The sequence below is a fragment of the Callorhinus ursinus genome, unplaced genomic scaffold (genome assembly GCF_003265705.2).
Source record: "Callorhinus ursinus isolate GAN/ISIS: 27379988/994484 unplaced genomic scaffold, GSC_fseal_2.0 scaffold94, whole genome shotgun sequence".
Classification (NCBI taxonomy): domain Eukaryota; kingdom Metazoa; phylum Chordata; class Mammalia; order Carnivora; family Otariidae; genus Callorhinus; species Callorhinus ursinus.
This window is the reverse complement of record NW_027397156.1, coordinates 1,010,261-1,032,840: the sequence shown is the minus strand read 5'-3', so window position 1 is coordinate 1,032,840 and position 22,580 is coordinate 1,010,261. Positions and strand designations below refer to the sequence as shown.

The 22,580-nt window shown below is 48.6% G+C and overlaps 1 protein-coding gene across 1 annotated transcript in view; it reads left to right on the top strand.

The window, feature by feature from the left end:
- Positions 1-22,580, top strand: part of ANO2 (anoctamin 2) — a 379,342-nt gene that overhangs the window by 299,753 nt on the left and 57,009 nt on the right. Inside the window, exons 14-15 of the mRNA XM_073888754.1 lie at positions 624-698; positions 11,954-12,149. Of these exons, the coding sequence (XP_073744855.1) occupies positions 624-698; positions 11,954-12,149 (271 nt within the window). The remainder of the gene's footprint in view (positions 1-623; positions 699-11,953; positions 12,150-22,580) is intronic.

Genomic DNA, 22,580 nt, shown 5'->3' with positions numbered 1-22,580 from the left:
TTTGCAGACCTCTGCCTCAAAATGTTTACGTTTGTGACCAGGGGAGAATATAGTCATTTTAGAGGAAACAAATGATAACATATACAGGTTCTTTGAAGAACGGCAATTGTAGGTAATTTGTACACTCACTAGGACCTAAGGTGAATGGTTGATGTTTCATTTAAAGAATGAATTATTTTGAGATGCCGCTGTGTGGTTGGGTTCTATCTGTCATTTGTCCATTGCTTCATTATGTTCACATGTTTCTCATTAAAATGAAACAAAGCAAATAAGACCATCCCGTGCAGTAGGCAGGATGAGTGTCATGACTGTGCCCTTTTAACAGATGAAGAAATAGAGGGTCAGAAATGATCCCATGGCTGATCACTGAAACTTCAGCTCAGTATGAGGCCAGAATCAAATCTTGTCCTCTTTGGAAAAACCATAGTCGTTCCAGGCTATGCAGAAATCACAAAATTAGGTGGGCTGTTGTGGATATGAAGAGCAAGGCATCAGAGACTAGGAAAATACCTAGTCAGAGTAATGAATGATTAAAGATATGCAAATGTGTGCAAATTTGAGAGAAAATTGATACATCTGTTGTTTGTGCCAATCTGATTGTTTGTATTCTCCTGTTTCCCCAGGATGATGAAGATAAGCTGACCTGGAAAGATCGTTTCCCGGGTTACTTGGTGAACTTCGCCTCCATCTTGTTCATGGTAATTTTCCTGATGGAACTCTTGCCTATGATTTATGCATGTGGATCCTGTAGAGCAAACGCTGTGGGTGTGTTATTCTAGCATGCTGTGAGGATAGTGGGGGGCTAGGAAAGATGAAGCCACAGTCCTGTCTAAACAGGGAGGATCTTACCTGATAGTGAGGGAAAGGTGGTTCCCTCTGACCTGGGATGGGGGCCAGTGGCCTTGAATGGCTACAGAAGGGGTTCTGTCTTCCCAGATAGAAGAGGGTAGGGAGGTTCTATCTTCCCAGCCCTGCGCACAGGGGTTTGAGGTTGGAACTTCCGGGGGTGGGCTGTGAGATGATGCCTTCCATGTTGAGACAAACCAAGACCTTGGAAGAGGTAACCCAGGTAAGATGAGGGTTTGTGGAATAGAACAGAGCTTGGAAACCACAGAGGACAGCCAGCGTGGGCTCTGTGCGAGCCTGATTCTTTAGCTTCCCTATAGTTGCTGTTTTTATTTCCCTGTGTTCTCCCTTAGAGTTTGGAAGAGCCTTTTCGAAAGACCCACATGGGTCTCAGCTGTGTCCGGGAAGATGAGGAATGGGTCTGTGATTCATGTTCAAGTCAGATCCATAGAGTAGTAGCAGGTCATTCTTGGGAGCCACGATGGGTGAGACAAGAGTGAGTGGAGCAAGAAGGCCCCAAGAAGGTGAAACTCAGAGGACTGAGCTTGGGTCCCTGAGACCCCTGCTCCCCCTTTATGGGTAGATACCTCCTGATACCAAGGCTGGAACTTCTGTTTTACAAAGGAGTGCTGTGTCCTTATAACGTTTCTAAGCAGGACTACACATTAGTTGTAGGGTTGGGGGAGGATTGCTTATTCTGGGACTGAAATCATGATCATTTTCTGGACCTACTTACCAGCGTTACCCCTGGCCCTGACCCGAGGTTATTATTGCTGTTGTGATCATTGAGAACAGGAGCCATGTCTTAGTCTCAGAGATTTAAAAAGAGAAGGAGTCCTAGGCACCGTCTATTTCAGCATCTCATTTCACAGATGAAGGACAGAGGTGATGGGTGCCTTGCCAAAATTGAGAAGTCTGCATTTGTTACCTTCTCATTGCTTAACAAGAGCAAGGCATGGAGAATTTATTCAAGAATATGTGGTGAATCGCAATGTGTTAAGCTGGAATGATGTAAAGTTTAATTTAGGATTTCAAAGCCTCCCTCAATGTGCATATTGTTGTCAAAGAGTTTATTCACTCATTCAAGAAATATTTAACTGGGGGTGCTTGGCTGGCTCAGTTACTGGAGTGTGCGACTCTTGATCTCGGGGTTCTGAGTTCAAGGCCCATGCTGGGTGCAGAGGTTACTTAATATAAAATCTTTTAAAAGAAATTTTAAAAATATATTTAATGGGTGCCAGGTATATGCTTGACAGTGTTCTTAGGCATTGTGGATAGAGTAGAAAATAAAATAATCTCTCTAAGGAGTTCAAAGATAGCAAATACACACATAAATAAGGAAACTGATAAAATAGATTTCTATCTCCAGTAGCGGTAGGTTAGGATATTTGTAGCATCCCATCTTGCTGAAAATAAGAAATATTGGGTGAATATATTTTTCATTCTTCTTAAAACCTTGAAGGGCTAATAGGTTAGTAAAGAATACTAGGCTATTCCTAATACAGATCCATCTAAGGGAAATGGAACCAAGGAGACAAATACCTGGGCATTAATATTGCTTTTGCCTTGGGGCACCTGGGTGCCTCAGTCGTTAAGCGGCTGCCTTTGGCTCAGGTTATGATCCCAGGGTCCTGGATAGAGCCCCACATTGGGCTCCCTGCTCAGTGGGGAGCCTGCTTCTCCCTCTTCCTCTGCCACTCCCCCTGCTTGTGCTTGCTCTCTCCCTCACTCCCTCTCTCTCTTGCTGTCAAATAAATAAATAAATAAATAAAATCTTTAAAAAAAAATACTGCTTTTGCCTTGAGGACATTTTCCCATCTAGGCAAACTTGGGCTTTGGTTTTTGGTGGTTTTATGGGGCAAAGAGGATAGAAATGGGGTGTAGCTGGCCCAAAGTGGAGATGCTAGCAGGAAATTCTCACCAAGTTACACTGGAACTCCACCAAGAGCTACACTCTCAGAATAGAGGTGAAGCAGCACTAAACCCACCCCCTCCCCACTTATGGGACAGCAGAGAACATTATTCTGGCTCTAAGTAGAACAGGGAGAAACAGGGAAACAAAACCCTGTCCCTGAGAAGTGGCCATGGACGATCCCCATCATGGGCTTCCAGCCCGGTTTGTCACTTGAGAGGATGGGGGAAGCTGGGGCTGGGACCTTGGCCAGGGCAAGTCGTGCTTCCGGGTGCCCAGCAGAAGTAAGCACACGCTCTCTTTGTGGGATGGCAGATCTACACCAGGCCTCGAAAAATCCCCCCAAAGAATTTTTCAAGGGCAAAGAAGAGAATGCAGTTAAAAATAATCAATTAGACAAGAAGCTAAAGTGCAATGAAAGAGAACCAGTGCGGGGAGATGGCAAAGACTCTGGAAATATCAGTCACAGGTTAAAACGTCCAGTTTGAAAATATCTGCAAAAAATAAGAAACAGTCTTAAAGATTTTATTTATTTATTTGTCAGAGAGAGAGAGACCACACAAGCAGGGGGAGCGGCAGGCAGAGGGAGAAGCAGGCTGCCCATCAAGCAGGGAGCCTGATGCAGGGCTCTATCCCAGGACCCTGGGTTCATGACCTGAGCCAAAGGCAGACACCTAAATGACTGAGCCACCCAGGCGCCCCAAAAAGAAGAAACTATTTTAAAAATGACCTCAAGATTTGAAAACCGGCCCATAAATCTTCTAGAAATGAATATATATCAGTGAATGTGAATATATAATATATAATAATACATACGATATGAATATATAAATATATATATACATAATATTGTATATATATACACACACATACAATAGGGTTGGATTTAACAACAAATTAGACAGTTGAAGAGATCATTTGTGAACTGCAGTTCAGGTTAGAAAAAATTATCCATAATGTAGCACAGGGAGGCAGAAGATTGAAAATTCAAAAGAGAAATTAATAGAGTGAAAAGATTTCACATGTATTTAATTTCACTACCAGAAAAAGAGGTGAGAATAGTAATGAATGAAATACACTGACTGCTGGTCTCCTAGTCGACTAGTTCTGCTAACAGAATTCCAATTCAGAGATTGAAGAATCTCAGTGAAATTCAAGCAGGAAAAATAAAAAGAACTCTATCTCTGTGAAATCGTAGAATATATGAGACACAAGAAAAATCTCAAATGTAGTTAGAAATCAAAAGACAAATTACCTTTAATGAAGAGACTGTTCGATCAGCCATTGATTTCACATAGCGGTTGGAGTCAGAATACACTGTTGTGTTTATCTTCATGTGCCAAAAAGAAAACGATTGCTAACCTGGAATTCTATACCCAAGGAAAATGTAATATAGAAGTATTAGTATAAAATACAGATATTTATAGCCAAACAAAAGCTGAGGGTCTGCAACCAACTGAATCTTTCACTAAAGGAAATCCTAAGAATGTACTTCAGATATGATCCCGTATGGAAAACCATAGTTTTAAGAAGGAATGAAGAACAAAGTGGTAAATATGTGGGAAAACCTATGTGATCTTTACTGTAAACAATGATGATGCTGTCTCATAGGGTTAAAAATAAGGCAGTGGGGTGCCTGGCTGGCTCAGTCAGTAGAGCATAGGACTCTTGATCTTGGGATTGTGCGTTTGAGCCCCACACTGGGTGTGGAGCTTGCTTAAAAGAAAAAAATTTAAAAAATAAGGTAGAAGTACAGTGTACACATTAATAATAGCATATAAGTTGGATGGGCAGTAATGAAACAATAACATTGTAAGGTCTTTATATTTCCTCCCTGACAATTTATATGGAAGCACAAAAGCTAAGAATAGTCAAGACACTCTTGGGGCACCAGGGTATTTCATTCGGTTATGCATCCAACTCTTGATTTCAGCTCAGGTCATGGTCTCAGGGTTCTGGGAGCGGGCCGCATCAGGCTCTGCGCTCAGCGAGGAGTCTGCTTGAGGATTCTCTCTCCCCTTCTCCCCCCACCCCTTCTATCTCAAATAAATAAATAAATAAATAAATAAATCTTAAAAAAAAAAAAGGTATAGTAAAGACACTCCTGAAGAGGAGTAAAGAGGGCTAAGGTGCTCTACCAAATGGAAACTTACAACAAAATAGTAATAAGTATGACAGTGTGATATCTTTGTAGGAATATAATTAGACCAGTGAAACAAAACCAAAGGCCAAGAATCAGATCCATGCAAGTGGCACTGCATATACTTGAGGAAAATTAAGAATTATATCATAGGGTGCAAAAGAGAAGTCCAGGAGGACTCTAAGGTTCTTATCCTGAGTAATCAAAAGCTGGAGTTCTCCCTTCCTGGGATAGGGAGGAATTCTGGAGTTGCCTTCATGATGGATATAAACTTGCAGCTCAGAGGAGACCTAGACAGATGGTATTGGTGGTATTTAAAGCCATGAGATTGTATGAGATCACAGGGGTTTGAGGGCAGATAGAGGATCCAAGAGTTGAGTTCCAAGACACTGCCATGTTGAAGTTTGGGAGCATGAGGAGGATCCAAAAACGAGATCAAAAGGAAAGCCAGGGGAGCATGGGCAGTCCTGGAAGCCAAGAAAGTATTGCAAGGGGAGGGCAATCAGTTATGTCAGATGCCAGCCATAGGTCAGGCGAGGAGAGGACTGGAAACAGAAGCTTGTCTACTGTCTGAGAGAGGAACTGGCATCATCTGCATCACTGTCAGCAACAAATAGGTGACCACATCACCACTGACAAATACAGGCATACCTTTGTTTCATCATGCTTCATTTTACTGCAGTTTGCAGGTATTGCATTTTTTTTTTACAAATTGAACATTTGTGGTAACATTGAGCAAATCTGCTGGCGCCGTTTTCCCAAGGGGTCTGCTTACTTCTTGCCTCTGTGTCATAGTTTGGCAATTCTTTTTTTTTTTTTTTAAGATTTATTTATTTATTTGAGAGAGAGAGCATGCACACGAGTGAGCATATGAGCAGGGGAGGGGCAGAGGGAGAGGAAGAGAATCTCAAGCAGACTCCTGCTGAGCAGGGAGCCTAACCCAGGGCTTGATTCCATGACCCTGAGATCATGACCTGAGGCGAAACCAAGAGTCAGATGCTTAACCAACTGAGCCACCCAGGCACCCTTAGCCTGACAATTCTTACATTATTTCAAACTTTTTCATTATTTTTACATTTGTTATGGTGATCTGTGATCAGTGATTACAACTGACTGAAAGGTCAGATGGTGGTGGTTAGCAGTTTTTAGCAATAAAGTATTTTTAATTAAGGTATGTACTTTTTTAAAGACAATGCACACTTAACAGACTACAGTATAGTGTAAACATAACTTTTATATGTGCTTTAAGACCACAAAATTCATTTGACTTTCTTCATTGCGATATTTGCTTTATTGTGGTGGTCTGGAACTGAACCCACAATACTCTTGAGGTCTGCCTGTACTGAAAACTGGCTCAGTGGTGGGTCATCTGCCCAAAGTTCCAGTTTTTTTTTTTTTTAAATTCCATGAAGACCTCCTAACTAGACTGGAGGGTGCAGAATTTTTTTTGTGTTGTTTAGAAATAATATGTGATTATTTCTTTGTTCATCTTCCCTTTCCTAACCCCACCCACCTCCACATGCTGATACAAAGGGGAGATTCCGTATCAGAACCAAGAACTAATTCCTGTATCTCACTGTGCAGGGGGTCCCCCACCTGTAGTCAGCCAGCACTGAGCGCTGAACTGGTTGAGCAGGAGCTGGAAAGAGAGTGGTAGGGATGGGTTGGAACCCCTTTAAAAATCACCCCTTTAGGGGCACCTGGGTGGCTCAGTGGGTTAAGTGTCTGCCTTTGACTCATGTCATGATTCCAGGGTCCTGGGATCGAGCCTTACATGGGGCTTCCTGCTCGGTGGGGAGCCTGTTTCTCCCTCCCCTCCTCCCCCTGCTTGTGCTCTCTCTCTCTCTCTCTGTGTCAAATAAATAAATAAAATCTTAAAAAAAAATCTTAAAAAAGATCACCCCTTTTCAGTGAGGTGCTCTTAGGTTGACTGAGGTAAGGATTAATAGCACTCCATCTTACTTTCTTTTTTTTTTTTAAGATTTTATTTATTTATTTGAGAGAGAGAATGAGATAGAGAGACAGCATGAGAGGGGAGAGGGTCAGAGGGAGAAGCAGACTCCCTGCTGAGCAGGGAGCCCGATGTGGGACTCGATCCTGGGACTCCAGGATCATGACCTGAGCCGAAGGCAGTTGCTTAACCAACTGAGCCACCTAGGCGCCCCTCCATCTTACTTTCAAAAGTATTATAGGTTGGACAATAAATTACATAGTCTCCTATCTATTAGATTTTTAAAAATTGTTATTTTGTGCTAACTTTTCCTCATTTTTTTCATTTTAAAAAAACGCCTCAGTCTTGTAAAGAGAAAGGGCTTGGCACTGCCCTAGAATAAGGTTTGGCGTGGGAGATAAAGGGTCATGGTGGTGTTTATAAAGAAGTGGGATTTGCGTATAGAATTACCGTAAGCCAAAGGCACTTACTGCAACACACATGAGTACTGAATATCCTTCCCTCCTCCACCCCCTGTGACTAGGTCTTGGCAGAAGATGCCAAGGTCATGGCCATGGGGAGGGTTTTAGGGATGCCACTCTGCCAGATCAGCTGGGAATATTTTTCATGGGCTGGTGAGAACAAAACAATGGCCCAGTGCTGTGTTCATGGCCGTCATGGACAGTGGTGAATTTTCTCTTTCTTCTCCAACCCAACGTCTTGAGCTATAGTTTCTTTCCTTTTTTTTTTTTTTTAAGAGATTTATGTATTTCTTTGAGAGCGAATGACAGAGAGAGAGAGAGAGTGAGCAGGGTGGGTTGGGGCAGAGGGAGAGAGAAAATCCCAAGCAGAGTCCCCGCTGAGTGTGGAGCTCAACGCGGGGCTCGATCCCACCACCCTGGGATCAGGACCTGAGCTGAAATCAAGAGTTGGACGCTCAACCAACTGAGCCACCCAGTCGCCCCTTTCTTTCCTTTTTGAATTAAACTTGCTTTGTTTTCTTTTAATGTGGGAGGAGATTATCAAAAGCAGTGTCCTTGCTCTAAGCTAGGTGCCTGAGCTTCCCTCCCACATGCCCCAGACAGTCATTTACTTCTACTTGTGAATTGGGAATCAGCCATCAGAAACCCTCCTCCTTCACCTGGCTTGTTGCAAGGGCCTCCTAATTGTGCCCCTACAGATTATAGGCCAACTCATCTTTTTAAAATCTAGATCCAACCATGTCACTTCTCTGCTCAAAACTCTCTTAAGACTCCGCATCTCATGAGCTAGAAGCCAGCATCCTCATGCTACATCTTTGTCTGCACATCCTTGTACATCCTTGTCCTACATCCTCCCCTCCAGCCCCACCTTCCCCCTTCTTTCTCCTTTAGCCACCCTCTGCCCAAAGGCCCCTTCCCTCAGACTTCCCCTTGACAGCCTTGCTACAATGTCACCTCCTCACCTATGCCTTTCCTGACCACCCTATTGTAAACTGCAACCGATCCCTATACTCCTGTTTTGCTTTATTTGTTTCTGTAGTATTTATCACACCAGATATACTATATGTTTGATGTTATTTGGTAGTTGGTTGTGTCTTTCCCCGCTAGAAGATCAATGGCATGAGGGTAGGCGGTCCTGGGTGATTTGTTCACTACTATATCCCTGCCACTTAGCACGGTGACTGGCACATAGAAGGCACTCAAGACACATCTTATAAATGGCTGGATGAGAAAATAAGTTAATAAGTTGCAGGGACAGCTTATTATGTCAATGATGAAGTCGTTAGTGTGTGTATGCTCTAAAATGGGGCTACTAATTCCATGCCCTGCTTTAGACTGGGTATGCTCCCACTGGTTCAGCCCAGGTTGCTTCTGACTTGTCCATTTCTGCTTGCTTTTTTAAAATTTCCTTTTCCCCAAGCCTTTATCATAGGAAACTGACCCAAAACTATTTCCGTGGGATCTTCTCTAATCTCTCCACTCTCTGCCCAGAGCATAGGAAGCACATGAGCTGAGCCTGTACTCTGCCCAGCTGCTACGAGGCTCATCCTTGTATATGTGCAATGATTTTTCTCAACTTTGATTCAGAATGCAAGACTTGGAGGGTGGGGACAAGACCCGTTCTCCTTCTTGTCTCTCATAGCATTGAATAGGACTCTGGACTCCATAGCCTGGCTTTCGTTACAGTTTGGCTATGTCCACAAGTAAAGCTACAGGAGCAGAACACCAAAAGCAATGGGAAGTATGATAAAGTTCCCATGTTCTTGGGAGCTAGATTCCTAGAGTTAGGGACCAGCAAATCTTTACCAAGCAGGTTCCACAGCGAGGCACCACTGTGAAATGGCATGGGGCACAGAATGCAGTACAAGACCAGTCCCCACTTTTGGCCTATTTGGGGGGAGACTGATCACAAACATGAAATATACCCAGCGTATGTTTGTTGAATTTAATAAGCAAAATCAACATTGCAGCTACAGTGGTAAAAACAGTGCTGGATTTAGTACTAGAGGACCTGCATTCTAATGTCAGTATGGGATTGTAGGTGTGGGAGCCACAGAGCAGGGCTCAGATCCTGGACGGTCAGTACATCACATCCACAAAAGGCATATTTTATGCTATTGTTATAAGGATTAGTGCTTGTGAAGATGGGCATTGAATAACAAAATTGAGAGGGCACAGGTGGTTTAGTTCATGATGATGTTACCACCGCTAGGATCCCAGCTTTGCCAGGAACTGCCCAGTCCTTGGACCCATCACATTGCTGCTTCTCGGGCCTCAGTTTCCTTATATATGAGATTAGAAGCTGGATGTGGATGATCCCTGAAGGCTGAAATCCTTTATCTCCTCCCAGAATCCCAGAGACTGTGGTTGTAGTCCATGCCTTGTGACCTTGAGCAAATCACTTCACTTTCCACGCCCGGTTCCTCATCTGCAAAGTGGTCACGGGATGGGGCTGGTGCTCTCCAGGCTCCTCCAGCTTGACTACTGTGATCCTTGAGGGGCTTGTGGGAACCACTGAAGGACAGGTCAGAGCCTGGTTTCTATAGTGGCATGGGAAATCAGGGGCTGAGAAGTTAGGATGGCATAGAACAGTAGCAGAGGCCTGGGGAGGAGTGCGTTGCAGGAAGGGATGGGAAAAGGGGCTTTCTTAAAAGAGCAGTGCCTCTAGAACTTGAATGGGAATCTTGTTCCAGGGCAGATTCTGAGCCAGTGCATCTGGAGCTGTGCTTGAGACCCTGCATGTTCCCCCAGCTCCTAGCTGATACAGCAGGTCCACAGACCACACTCTGGGTAAAAATGGAAGAGTTTTCTTCCTTCCCCAGTTGAGCGGCTGGGCCTCTTAGAGAAGAATAGAAGCTGATCTCCTCCCCACTCATTCCTCCGTGCTCTACCCCCAAGACCCCAAAGCCAAGGATGTTTTTGCCATTGTTGTTTTCCCCCAGACCCACCCCCAAATGCACACACGCTCACTCTTTTGATGCCCTGGCCTCCCCCCTCCCCCCCATGAATACCGCCATCACTGGCCTTCACTGCAAAAGTGATTTTGGGGGAAAAGAATCTCACATCACGTTTTTTAGGCCCTTACTATCTGGCAGTGACAATCCCAGAGGAATGGGAAGTGAAAATGACTACATTGTTGGAGAGCGGTGATGTCATGTCCAGGTTTTCCCACTTACATGGTCATCATTCTTCCCTAGTTCTGGAGGCTGGGGCATCTGCTGTGCCCACCCCCACCCTGCATCAGAAGAGGGGCCTCCCATACAGTGTCCTTCCCATCTAACCTCTCGTCCACCCTGACACCACTCTATGCAGAGAACATCACCATCCTGCCTGCCTTAGGGAAGCCTTCTTTTTCACACGGTGGCCCAGAGGGCAAATACCTAATATTTGTAAGGCACACAGGGGTAAATAGCTAAGGTTGCATCCCCAGGCACCCCCCCGCCAAGGTCTGACAACATGCATACCTGACTCCTCTGCAACCCATTCCCCATTTGCCCACCAGTGTCCTACCCACTGCATGCAAAGCATTGCCTGATCCAGAGCCCCCTTCCCTCCTTCCCTCCCCTCCCCTTCTTTCTAGGGAAGGAGCACATAGTCCAGGACAGTTTGTAGTTTCAGAGGAAACCTTTTCTCCCCATGTTTGCGTGTAGCTCTCCACAGCCAGTGCCAGCCCCCCAGCCCTTGACCCAGGGGGAATACTACCTGAACAGCTTCCTCTGTGGAAAGAATTCTAAGAAAGAACACTTTGCTTGGCTGAAACAAATTAGAATTTTGCTCTGAGCAGGTTATACACCCAGAAGTTCCGTCTCCTCCCTCTGCCCTCTCTGAGAGCTTACTCAGAGCACTTTCTTCCCCTAACATCCTCGTGCTTCACAGAAACACGCCTTCCTGGGCTGTGATGGGAGACGAGAGGGGCTGGTCTGGGAGAGTGATTTATTATTTTTAGGTTCTAGACGGAGGAAGTGGGGGACCCTTAGAGGTCCAGTGACTGGTAAACGTTCCTTTCAATGAAACAGCCAGAAATTTCGGCACCAAATGAGAAATCTGAGTCCTCCATTATAGTTTCTGGTAGAGAAATCTTAGAGTGATACTTTCTTCACCCTGAGGATCGAGAGTCTACAAATCTCACTCCTGGTTTCTCTCCTTTGGGCAGCCTTCCCACACCCAGCGCCTGAAGCTCTAACTCACTGCTTCTCAGTCAGACGCCTTCGGTGGCTCCCTGTTTCCCTTCACCGAGAGCCCAGTTTATCCCATTATTCCACCTGATCTGCTTGCTCATCTGTACTCAGTCCCTTCACTGAGCATGCAATACCTTCTCCGTTATTATTCCCCATGGCTTAATAAGAGTTCAGTCCCCTAGTGAAGGAAATCATGTCACGTGTGCTGGGCATACCTTAATGTCCTGCATTTTCATTCTTAAGGTTTTGTGTGTGTTGTCGACCATTTGGCTTCTGATAAAAATGGAAGACGCTCTCTCATGGATGCACACCTGTCCTCAGGATTGGCATGCAAGTTCAGAGGGTGTGCACGAGTGGACTCCAGATCCATAGTTCCTGATGTAGTGACTAGGACAGTTGGCTGAGCAAGTAATAGCTGCTCAGTACTTGTCTGCTGAGCTCTGACTCTCCCTGTTTCCCAAACAGATTGCCCTGACGTTCTCCATTGTCTTTGGGGTCATTGTGTATCGCATCACGACTGCTGCGGCCCTGTCTCTCAACAAGTCCACACGCTCCAATGTCCGGGTGACAGTGACAGCAACGGCGGTCATCATCAACCTCGTGGTCATCCTCATCCTGGACGAGATCTATGGCGCTGTGGCCACGTGGCTCACCAAAATCGGTACTGTGTCACCAAATCCCATGCCTTCCCTAGGCCCCCTTGAACACGGTCAGTTCAACGTGCACAAGGTTTTTGGTGGTGGTGACCGAAAATGGGACAAAATGCCTTATACAGTGCATTTTAATTGGAGAAATGAGGAAGTACGGTGGTTCTGTACTCGCAGGGCCTGCTAAGGGCCTCCCCTCAGGCAGAAATCCTCCCCAGAACATTCTCTATCAGTTGTCTTCCAGCCCAAGTTGATTAACTCCGTCACTGTCCCCTAAGACTCATCCCTGGGGTCTTTTCCTTTTAGCCTAACCTGGAGGCAAGACAGGTTCAACACTTCCTGTTACAAATCGTGGAGTTTTAGCCCTCCTCACTTTCCCAGGAATGTTTACAGAGTCAAGAAAGAAAGCTCTTGATACTTGAGCCCTGGGAGGGTCTTTTCTATCCCCATATTGCCGAGCCCCCAGAAAATCCACACATTCCCCACGCACTGAGCAGACTTCAAAGGGGCATATCAGACTTCCCAAGCTTCAAACCAGTGAGAAAAATGCGGTGGCCTCAGTATTCAGATGTGTCATTTGAGCGGCAACCTCCTGTTGCTGGAGCGCCACTTTTTGGCGTTTGTGCTTATTAGGTGGGGGAGGGCTGAGAGCTGAGACCCTTTCCCCATGGTACTTACCCTGGGTGGCCTGGATGCGTGCACCTCTTTCCCTGGTTGAATCTGGGCACTAGGACTGTCAGCCTCTCACTAACCTCAGGAAAGTTGAATTAATGATACGATGTCTTTCATTCACTGACCAGTTAGAAGCTAGACACTTGATAGGATAACCCCATCTTCAAGAGAGCCTTCCCTAGAGGACCAGAAAATTCCAGAAACGTTTCACTAATTCCAGTCAAAGGGATTCTTTCAGTGCATTTCCCTGGCCTGGGCTCTACTCACAGTGGGCCTTGATTTTTGGCCTTGATTTTTGGTTTCTCATCTATTTTTTTAGATGGCAAGATGCCATCTAGAGTGGAGGCTCTGCTCCCTTTAGGTGTGTGCACGTTTATAAATGTTATCTGTGTCCCTTCATAAGTTTCTTGAGAAAAGTCAGCAGAGGATGTTGCTTCAGTGTGTTTAGTGGTATGTGGGATTCTATGGAAGCACTTAAGGGGAGCCTCCAACACTCCCAGCGGCTCAGGGGAGGCTCCTGAGACAAGGATTGCTCACAGATAAGTGATATTCACACAGGCAGTTGCAGAGGGAGGAGGCAGCGAGCGGGAGGACAAGAGGTTCCTGGCAGAGGGAACAGAATGAGAGGGAGAGATCAGATCCCTCAGGGGCAGGAAAGGCCCGTGGAGGACCACAGTGGGCTGGGCTTGGACTACACGTGGGCTGGGCTTGCACTACACGGGGGCTGGGCTTGGACTACACATGGGCTGGGCTTGCACTACACGGGGGCTGGGCTTGGACTACACGGGGCCTGGGCTTGGACTACATGTGGGCTGGGCTTGGACTACACGGGGGCTGGGCTTGGACTACATGTGGGCTGGGCTTGGACTACACGGGGCCTGGGCTTGGACTACACGGGGGCTGGGCTTGCACTATACGTGGGCTGGGCTTGCACTACACGTGGGCTGGGCTTGCACTACACGGGGGCTGGGCTTGGACTACACGGGACTGGCCTTGGACTACACGGGGCTGGGCTTGCATTACACGGGGGCTGGGCTTGGACTACATGGGGGCTGGGCTTGCACTACTCGTGGGCTGGGCTTGGACGATGACAACAGGTAGAATTTTGGTGCCAGGGAGGAGCTGAGAGCTCCACCTATGGAAGAAGGAAAACACAGAGCGTGTCCAGGATGCGAGAGAAGCCCAGCGTGGCAGTTCCTTTTGGGTCTGCGGCATGTTCAGGGCACAGTGGAGGGGGGAGCTGGATCCAGAGCATTAACTGAGAGCTGATTTTTCAGTGGAAGACCTTGGATGCCAGGCTGAGAACCCTGCTTATTTTCATAGACAAGGAGAAAGTGTTTGCTGGAGCTCAAAGGGTCATCCAATAAAAAGTACCCATCTTTCTGGCCTGATCACTGAACTGGCTGAGAAGTAAGGCAAAGGCAGACGTAGGCACAAGCCAAGATTTCACTTTTAAAGCTAAGAAAGGCTACATGGGAGGAAGTAGCTTAACAGGAGAGGCAGATAGGCTTCCCAATACCAGATGACAGACAGACTCCCTTGCCAGCAGCGGAGGACAGGGAAGGCTGGGAAGTGTTAGGACATGGGGTGGGGAGGCCCAGAAGAACACCTGCTTCCTGAAGCTCTTGGCTCCCCCGAGGAAGAGTTAGAGGAAGAGGGTAGATGAGGAATGCCAGTGTCATCTTCCAGATGAACCAATGAGATCAGCTTCTGTCCCCCAAGAAGGGAAATGAGTGAGGTAGGGGAGACAAGGCGGGGCCTGACGACGAAGCCCTTTCCCTTCACATTGGGGAGACATCAGGAGTGGAAGGAAACGTTCCCCATCCCCCGCAAGTGCTCTGACCTCACACCCCTGGGGAGGTTTTGAAGAGGGTGACGCGATTGGAGCTGTATGTTTGCAAAACTGTCCCAGCAGGGACATAGGATGCCCCCGAGAAGAGAAAGGCGGGAAGGCCTATTGCAAAGGAGATTATTGAGTGTGTGGGCAGGAAGGAAGGAAGAGAGGAGCAGGAAACCAGTGATGGTACAGAAACATCTCCCTGCCGCTCATCTGCATTACTTTATGTCACTTGTCTTCCACAGCTCTAGAGAGTGGGAGGCCTAGAAGCTAGTGTGGCCCACAGTCCAAGCCTCATTAACAAGTATTTACCTCCTGTGTACAAGGCTGGGCAAATTCTCTTTGCATCGGGCCGGAAAACACTTTCCACAACGTGAAGCTACATCCACTGTTTCTAATAGCACTCCCTAACTCACCCAAAAAGTTCAGGCTCCTCCTGGCTGTGAAACCAGTCTGTGCCCTGGAAAGGAGATGAAATTCTAGCAACTACAATTTGTTCTTTGTGATAGTGATACTCATAAAGCCGCTTTAGACTAAAAGAATTCCATTATCCCAATTCATCCTCACAAAAACTGTGTGGTCAGCAAGGGAAGTATTATAATCCTCATTTTACTAAGGTTCACACTCAGATTCTCCCTCTGAAATGCAGATACTTTTTGTGTGATGCTGATATGCGTTTCTTACTGTCTGGATTGAAGTGATGTATTGGGTCCCCGTGCGGGAACCCACGTGGGCCTCCTCCCCAGAGGGCTGCCCTTGTCTGCCTGACACTGGGTGTTCCCAGAGGGCTCAGAGAGGTGCTTTTGTATAATGGCAGGGCCACTGAATTCGGGAGCCTGGTGGAAGGAACCTTTGAGCTCTGGGCCTGGCTCCTCCCTCCCATCCCCCATTGTGTGGCAGTGGGCAAACCAGGGAGCTTTTCTGGAATGAATTTTATTGATCCTTCCTTCATCATTTTCCTCCTTCCTGTCCACGGGTCGTCACCTCTGTGTGGGCTGTTGTCGTAGCCTAAGGACTGTGCCCTTGTCATTAGCCCCTTTCTCTGGGCCTCTAGCTTGGAAATCCCACCCAGTCAGTCTTCCTCAAACCTTCTCCCTGGGCTGGGGGAGGGGAGCACCACTCCCATCGGCCCCCACAGAGAGTTTCCTTCTGGTCTTGAGTCAAATATAAACTAGCATTTGAGGCTCTCAGCCACCTTCTTCCCAGTGTCCCCCTCCACCCTGGCGACCCACATCACTCATGGTCACCCCCGATCACCCTGTGCGTTCCCACCTCTGTGCTGTGCTTAGGCTGCTGGAAGCACTCTAATAGCCCTCGGTGACCCTCCTTTTAAAGGGCCTCAAGAGGCCTGCCTCCCCCATCCTTTTCTGGACACTCAGCCCTCAGGGAGTTTCCTCCCACCCACTTCTGAACTCCTCGCATGCAGATCATGTGTTCATTCGTTCATCCCCCGGGTGTGGAATGCCTACTTTGTGCCAGGCACGATTCTAGGAACACAGCTGTCGACAAGGAAGACATGGTCCCTGCTCTCACTGTGCTTACGCCACAATAAGGGAAAGATAGACAGTGAGTGGGAACATCTCCCAGAGGGTGAGAAAGCAAAATGGTCATGGGACCGTGGTGTGGGCTTGTACACTCTGGTCAGGTGGTCAGGAAAGGCCTGTCGAGGTGGTAACATGGTGGCTGAGCCTGGGGCGACAGGAAGGCACCAGCACACAGACATCTTGACCCGAAGGGAGGGCTCTAGGAAGAGGGGACACCACACCATAGACTGGTGGCCCACAAACCAGCAGGTGCGAGTAAGCTTGGGGCACATTATCTGCTCCTCCCACTGTCTTCTCTCATCGCTGGACTTGTCTGTGTGTTTACCTAGGCTCTGCCAGGGTAAAAAATTAATGTTAAAATCTCAGGTGCATAACGCAAAGTTGTTTATCTGTCCTCGCTCATGCTCCATGTCCTCGGTGGCAGGGCAGGGGGCTTGGGCTCACACAGCCATGTGAGGACCACACCAACAGAGGCCCCTCGGATGCCATGTCGGCTGTGAGCCGTTCCAGTCCGGGAGCGCCGTCCCTCCCTTCTGCTCACCAGCACACTGGCTGGAAGCGGCCTGACTGTGAGGACGCAGGAAAATGTGTAGAAGTGCGTGGACATTCTGTGAGTGGGAAAGGTCCCTGCTCCTGACTCCAACAGGCCGCAGAGCCCTGGAGGATAGCTGCTCGCTCTTACGTTTCTTTGTATCCCCTGTACGGGGCCTGCCTCGCAGGAAATCTTAGCACAACTTTGTCAATGTAGTTATTGGCTAAATCCATCTCTGTCTTCATTTGTGCATGCAAAAATTTGTTTTCAGGGAATGCCCATAGGCTAGGCATCCTGCCAGCCACAGTGGGAGCTACAACGAACATTTATGCGTTCGTTATTTCCTACTTACCAGAGGATTTGAGGGGATTTTGAGATGAAGAAGGTAAATGCGGAGTTCTCCTGAGGGGACAGTGACTGTAAGACGCAATGAAGGCATCCGAAGGCTTGACGCATCCTTAATGGCAGAGGGTGCATGCAAACCCACGGACGGAGATGGCCATGCACAGTGGGGGTGCCCAGCACCCCTGCAGGTAGAGGGGTGGCTGCGGAGTCCCCCAGGCCTCCCTGGGGACACAAAGCTGTGAATAATGCCACCTAATGGAATGAAGATTCTGCCAGGCTTAGGGGCTTCCTTTGCCATTCTCACGCCGGCTTTAATACCCGTCTGGCTGCTTGCCTCAGCTCTCCTGATTGATGAGGAGGCTGTGACGACCGCCTTGCTCACCAGGTGCAAACAGCTGGTGTAAACAACCCCAACAAGTTCCCAAGTGTTTCCTGCAAGGCTGGTTGGTGAATACCGATTTCTTGGGAGCATCCCCCAGCAGGCCCAGACATCAGGCCAATCTGAGGTCCATTCTTGCCACAAATATTTGTGACCAAAAAAACCCCAGAATTTGCTAAGAGTTGGCTCCGCCGTGGTAAAGGCAGTGATTGTCTCCCTGGCTGCCATGTAACCATGGTCATGGGCTTGAGTGCAAGACACACTGTGATCTGGTGGCCACACAGCACTGGCAGGGCAGGGACTGAGCTGGAACCTGCAGTGGAGGGAAAAGTGAGTGAAGCCTGGGGCCTTGGTGGCCAAGGCCCTCTATATAAGGTGCGTAGCCTGGTTCAGCAGCATCAGTGATGAGTTTGTGAGGATCCCAGTGAATGGGTGGGACAGGGTGGTCTCCAGTGATCTGTTCATTCTTAAAGGGGTCTCAGGTGGTGGTTCTAGGAAAGGGTCTGGCTCCTGGGGTGAGAAACAAGCAATAGCTGTCCAGGACATCGGGACCTTGGATTCCCAGGCAAATCAGACAGGGCTCAGAAGTCCTGGGAGCCAGGGGATGAAGCAAGGTGACAAGGGTCACCAAGAAGACGAGCTCGAGGCATGCTTCGGTCCTCCTCTGTTCAGCTGCCATCCCAGAATCCCACGCTGTGGGATAAACAGCGGAAATGTGTTTCTCCTACTCTGGAGGCTGGAAGTCTGAGGTCAAGATGTCTGCAGGGTTGGGGAAGTGTCCTCGCCCAGGCCACAGACTTCTGGCTGTGTCCTCCCATGGCAGAGGGAGTAGGGGCCTCTCTGGAGCCTCTTTTATGAGGGTACTCATCTCACTCATATGGGCTCCACCCTCATGGCCTGAGCCCCTCCCAAGGGCACCACCTCCTAATACCATCACATCGGGGATTAGGTTTTCAACATGTGAATTTGTGGGGGACACAAACATGAAGACCATAGCAGCTTCCTCCTTGGGACACAGGCAGATACCAGGCCTTTGAGACAGCAAGCTTCTGAGCCCACACGGAGGGAGCAGAACGTCTGGTGCTCCTGAAAACTGTAGGGTCTTATGCTGACCGGGGTAGGCCTGGGTCCGGCTTGGCCTGGAAGGGAAGCCTATCTGCACTCTAGTTGTGGCTAAATCTAGCTGGAGGCAGGGTGGGGGAGGTAGGGCTCACAGCAGGCTTCTAGACTGAATACCCTGGATGCCAGCCGCTTGCTTTTCTGGGGACCAGTCTCCGTCTCTAGCTGTGCCACCTCTGCCTCTCCCTTCCAAAACTGTGTGTGTGCGCAGCGCTGGTTGTGTGTGGAGCTGGGCGGTTCACCCTTCACCCTCCCAGTTACAGGGGTGGGCTTCTTGTAGGTGCTCAGAGAATGGTGAGTGTGTCAAGTCAGAGTCTCCAATTCTCCTGAAAGTGGCTGTGTTTGTGAGTTGTTTAAATATTGCCAATGTCGGGGCGCCTGGGTGGCTCAGACGGTTAAGTGTCTGCCTTCGGCTCAGGTCATGATCTCAGGGTCCTGGGTTCGAGCCCCACATCGGGGTCCCTGCTCAGCGGGGAGCCTGCTTCTCCCTCTGCCTCTGCCTGCTGCTTCCTCTGCTTGTGCTCTCTCTCTGTCAAAAAAAAAAAAATTAAATATTGCCAATGTCCTGCAGCGTTGCCGCCCTGGGGCCACTGAGGTGGGGCCAGGAAGTGAAGGAAAGGAGTTGGGGTAAAGGACCTGGTGTCAGTGGAGCACCCACCTCTGTGTACGGGGCACTGGTGGCATTGGACATACATTATGCCATGGAATCTTCACCGTAGGGCCAGGAATTGGCCATTGCTTTCATTGCTCTTCTGGGAAGCCTGAGGAGGTTTAGAAACTTGACCCGTGAGCACATGGTTAGTGGTGTGTGTGTGTGTGTGTGTGTGTGTGTGTGCACGCGCACGCATGCATGCATGTGCACACGCCAAACACTGCTCTAAGCACTTTCTGTTTATCAGTATACTTAATCCTCAAAACAGCCCCAGGGGTGTCAGGAATCTTAACATGCCCATTTTACAGTCAGAAGACTGAGCCACAGAGAGATGAAGAACAGGCCCAAGGTCTTGGGGCTGGTGGGGGTGAGTCAGTCCTCAGTGCTGAGACCCTGACACTCTACTATCTGGTAATATGTAGCCGTCCTTGTCCTCAGGAAAGTTTAGAGGTATTGAAAAAGGAAAGGAAAACACTATGAGAGGCTCCAGACGGATTACAAGGCAATGCCCCCACCCATTTGAGTGTCAGGTGGTAGGGGTCTTGGGAGGGGCAGGGAGACTCAGAGGGAGCAAGCTCTGTGTGCACTGTCACCTGCCTCCTAGGCCCGTGCACACGAGGACACCTGTGTAGGTTCACAGACTTTGCGGTCCCACATGCTTTATTAAATTAAAAAAAAATTTTTTTTGAAGAACTGAGATGTCTCAGTCTAAAATTTTGTATCCAGTTCTAAGCTGTCCCCAGGGAAAGCCGATCTATTACAACTAAGGAGAAGAGGGAGGGAAGGAAAAAAAGGGAGAGGAAGCTCAGTACCAAAGGCTGCCCAGGACATCAAAAATTCTTTGAAGAACATTTTGGACATACACGGATGGATCTAATTTTCCATCAAATGTGGACAGTGTGTGTTTTCAGAGTCAGGGGGAAGCACTACTTTGTTGGCTCCGAGCCCTGGGACAAGGCGAGTTGGCTTCACTGCAGCCTGAGCCTGCTCGGGATCATATGTTCACAGCAGGGGTACGTGTGGACGCGTGTGGGTGCGCGCGGGCCAGGATGTGTGCCTTCCCGGTGTGGGCGGTGGGGGCGGGTGGAGACCGTAGGGCTGGGAGTCTGAAATCTGGCCTGAGAGTCAGATCTGCGGGGTCATATTAGTGCTCTGCCGCCAGTTCCTGACTCCCTGGGTGGCCTCAGGCAATGGTGTGGAGGGGGTTGCGGGGAGGGAGAGCCTCCTGCCGGCCTGTCAGTGCTGCCAGGGGAAGGGTGTGGCATGAGGGGATCCTGCCATTGTCTGGGGGCGGCGTGAAGTCTTGTGCATGTTGTCTGGGAGGGACGAGGACCATGGGAGGCTGCTGCTAATAATAAGAGAGACCTGATCATGGTTATAGCCCAAGTTCATGGCACAGTTCATTCCAGTTATAGGAAACCATGATTAAGAACGTGCTACTTATAATAGTTTAATACAACTGGCAAGAACTCCTTCCCAAACTTGAGCTGTAACTATGAACATGTCTTTCATGTTTCCAGTGAACCGCGGAAGCACTCCTCTCTCCTGTTAGCAGGAAGTCCAAAATATTCTTCTCCTTTGAGCTTTCTCAGAACCCTGACTCAAGACCTAAGCCACGAGAAGAGAAAGGAGTATGGTGGGCATTGTCTGTTTGCTGTGTTTTCCCTCCAGACCCCTTCTCCCCCCTTCTCCACCTTGTCCTGTGCCCCCAAGCCCCAAGCGGGTGGTATCACAGGGGCTCCCTGACTCTGACTTCCAGTTGGGTTCAGCCAACAGGAAGCCATGGGAGAGCAGGAGGAAGCCTAGCAAGCAGGAGAGGGAGTTGGGGGTAGGTCTCCCCTGCTTCTCCCTCATCTCTGGGAGAACTGCCTCCTTTCCTAACCATGGCTTCTACGGGATGAGTCCTCCCTCACAGTCCTTCTTGGGCTCCAGGGACACCATGTCTTCCTTTTCACCCCTTCACTGCTCTAAGTAGAAGCTTCATTAGATGCGTGTCCTTTGAACCATCCGAGGTGAATTCTGTTTCCTGCTGGGATCTTGACTAGTAGAGGTGGTCGGGCCAACATCCTTGTTTAAACAGGGAAATACCTGCAGTATGTCCAGCCCTTCACTCTTTCGGGTCTCACTGCTACACACCACTGTTGCTGGACGCCTGCCCCGTTCCATCTGACAGAAGAAGCTGCGCCCTCACTGAGAGGGTTGCTCCATACTGCAGGTCCCAGGCAGCCCATTGCTCCTCAGGGAGGATGATCCTCCCCTCCAGAGTAAGCTCAGTGCGGGGGCTGTAGCTGTCAGTGTCCCCTGCTTTCAGGGACTCGTATGCACCTCCACCCCCATCTCCAGGATGCCCTCCATCCCATTGACTCAGAACCAAGGGCTCCCTTCTTCCCCTAGAAATCCACCCAAGGAGCTGACAGCTTGTCCTCTTAAACTTGCACAACACAGCAGATCTGATGCTACCCCTTTTCATCTCCCTCAGAGAGACGTTACCCTCAGCGACTCCAGGGACCCTCACCAACCCAAGTGATGCCCACCCCAACCTTCTAAGAGGACTCTGTCAGAGATTTTTAGGTCACTTGCTGGCACCTCTCTCACTAAAGATTTTCACTAAGGTCCAGATTAAATGCCTGCTACAGTGCTTTGCTACACTAATCAAAGCAGACGTCTGAGCCCTTACTCTCTGCTTGGTGCTTCCCACACTTGGTTTCCCTCAGTCTTTACAAGAGATGTTTAAGGAAGGTGCCATCTTAGGAATTGGGACAGTGAGGCTTGGCAGAGGAAATCACTTGTCTGGCAACACTGGGACCAAAAAGTCCTTCTAGCCCAGGGTCTTCATCTGTTCTTCTGTTAAAGCCTTGTGACTTGTGTCACAGGACACAGAAGACCAGAAGCAGGAAGCACTTGGGATATCCCCCGGTGCACCATCCACCTGAGGCCGCGACTTGCTTGAGGCTCTGGTTCCTCGAAGCTGGAAGCTGGCCAGGTGCTTTGAAGGATGGTTCGCAGTTGGTGCAAAGCTCCTTCCCACTGGGGGCAGGACCCTGGGGGGACAACAGCAAGGAGGTCTAAGGACTCCGTGTGTCCAACTTTGAGCTTTTAATTTTTCCTACAAACCTGTTACTTCTCACTCATTTAAATATTTTCTGTCTCAGTAACTGGAACCACCAACCACTCAAATGCTCGTACCCAAACCCGAGTGTCGTCCTGGACCTACCTCTCTCTCTCTCTCTCTCTCACTCTTTTTTTTTTTCCTTCCACACCTAAATTTCCAGTCTGTTAAGTATGGCCCATTCCACCTTCAGACATACCCCAGGTCTGACCACTGTTCACAGGTTCCATCCTAATATTGGTCATCTCTTGCCTGG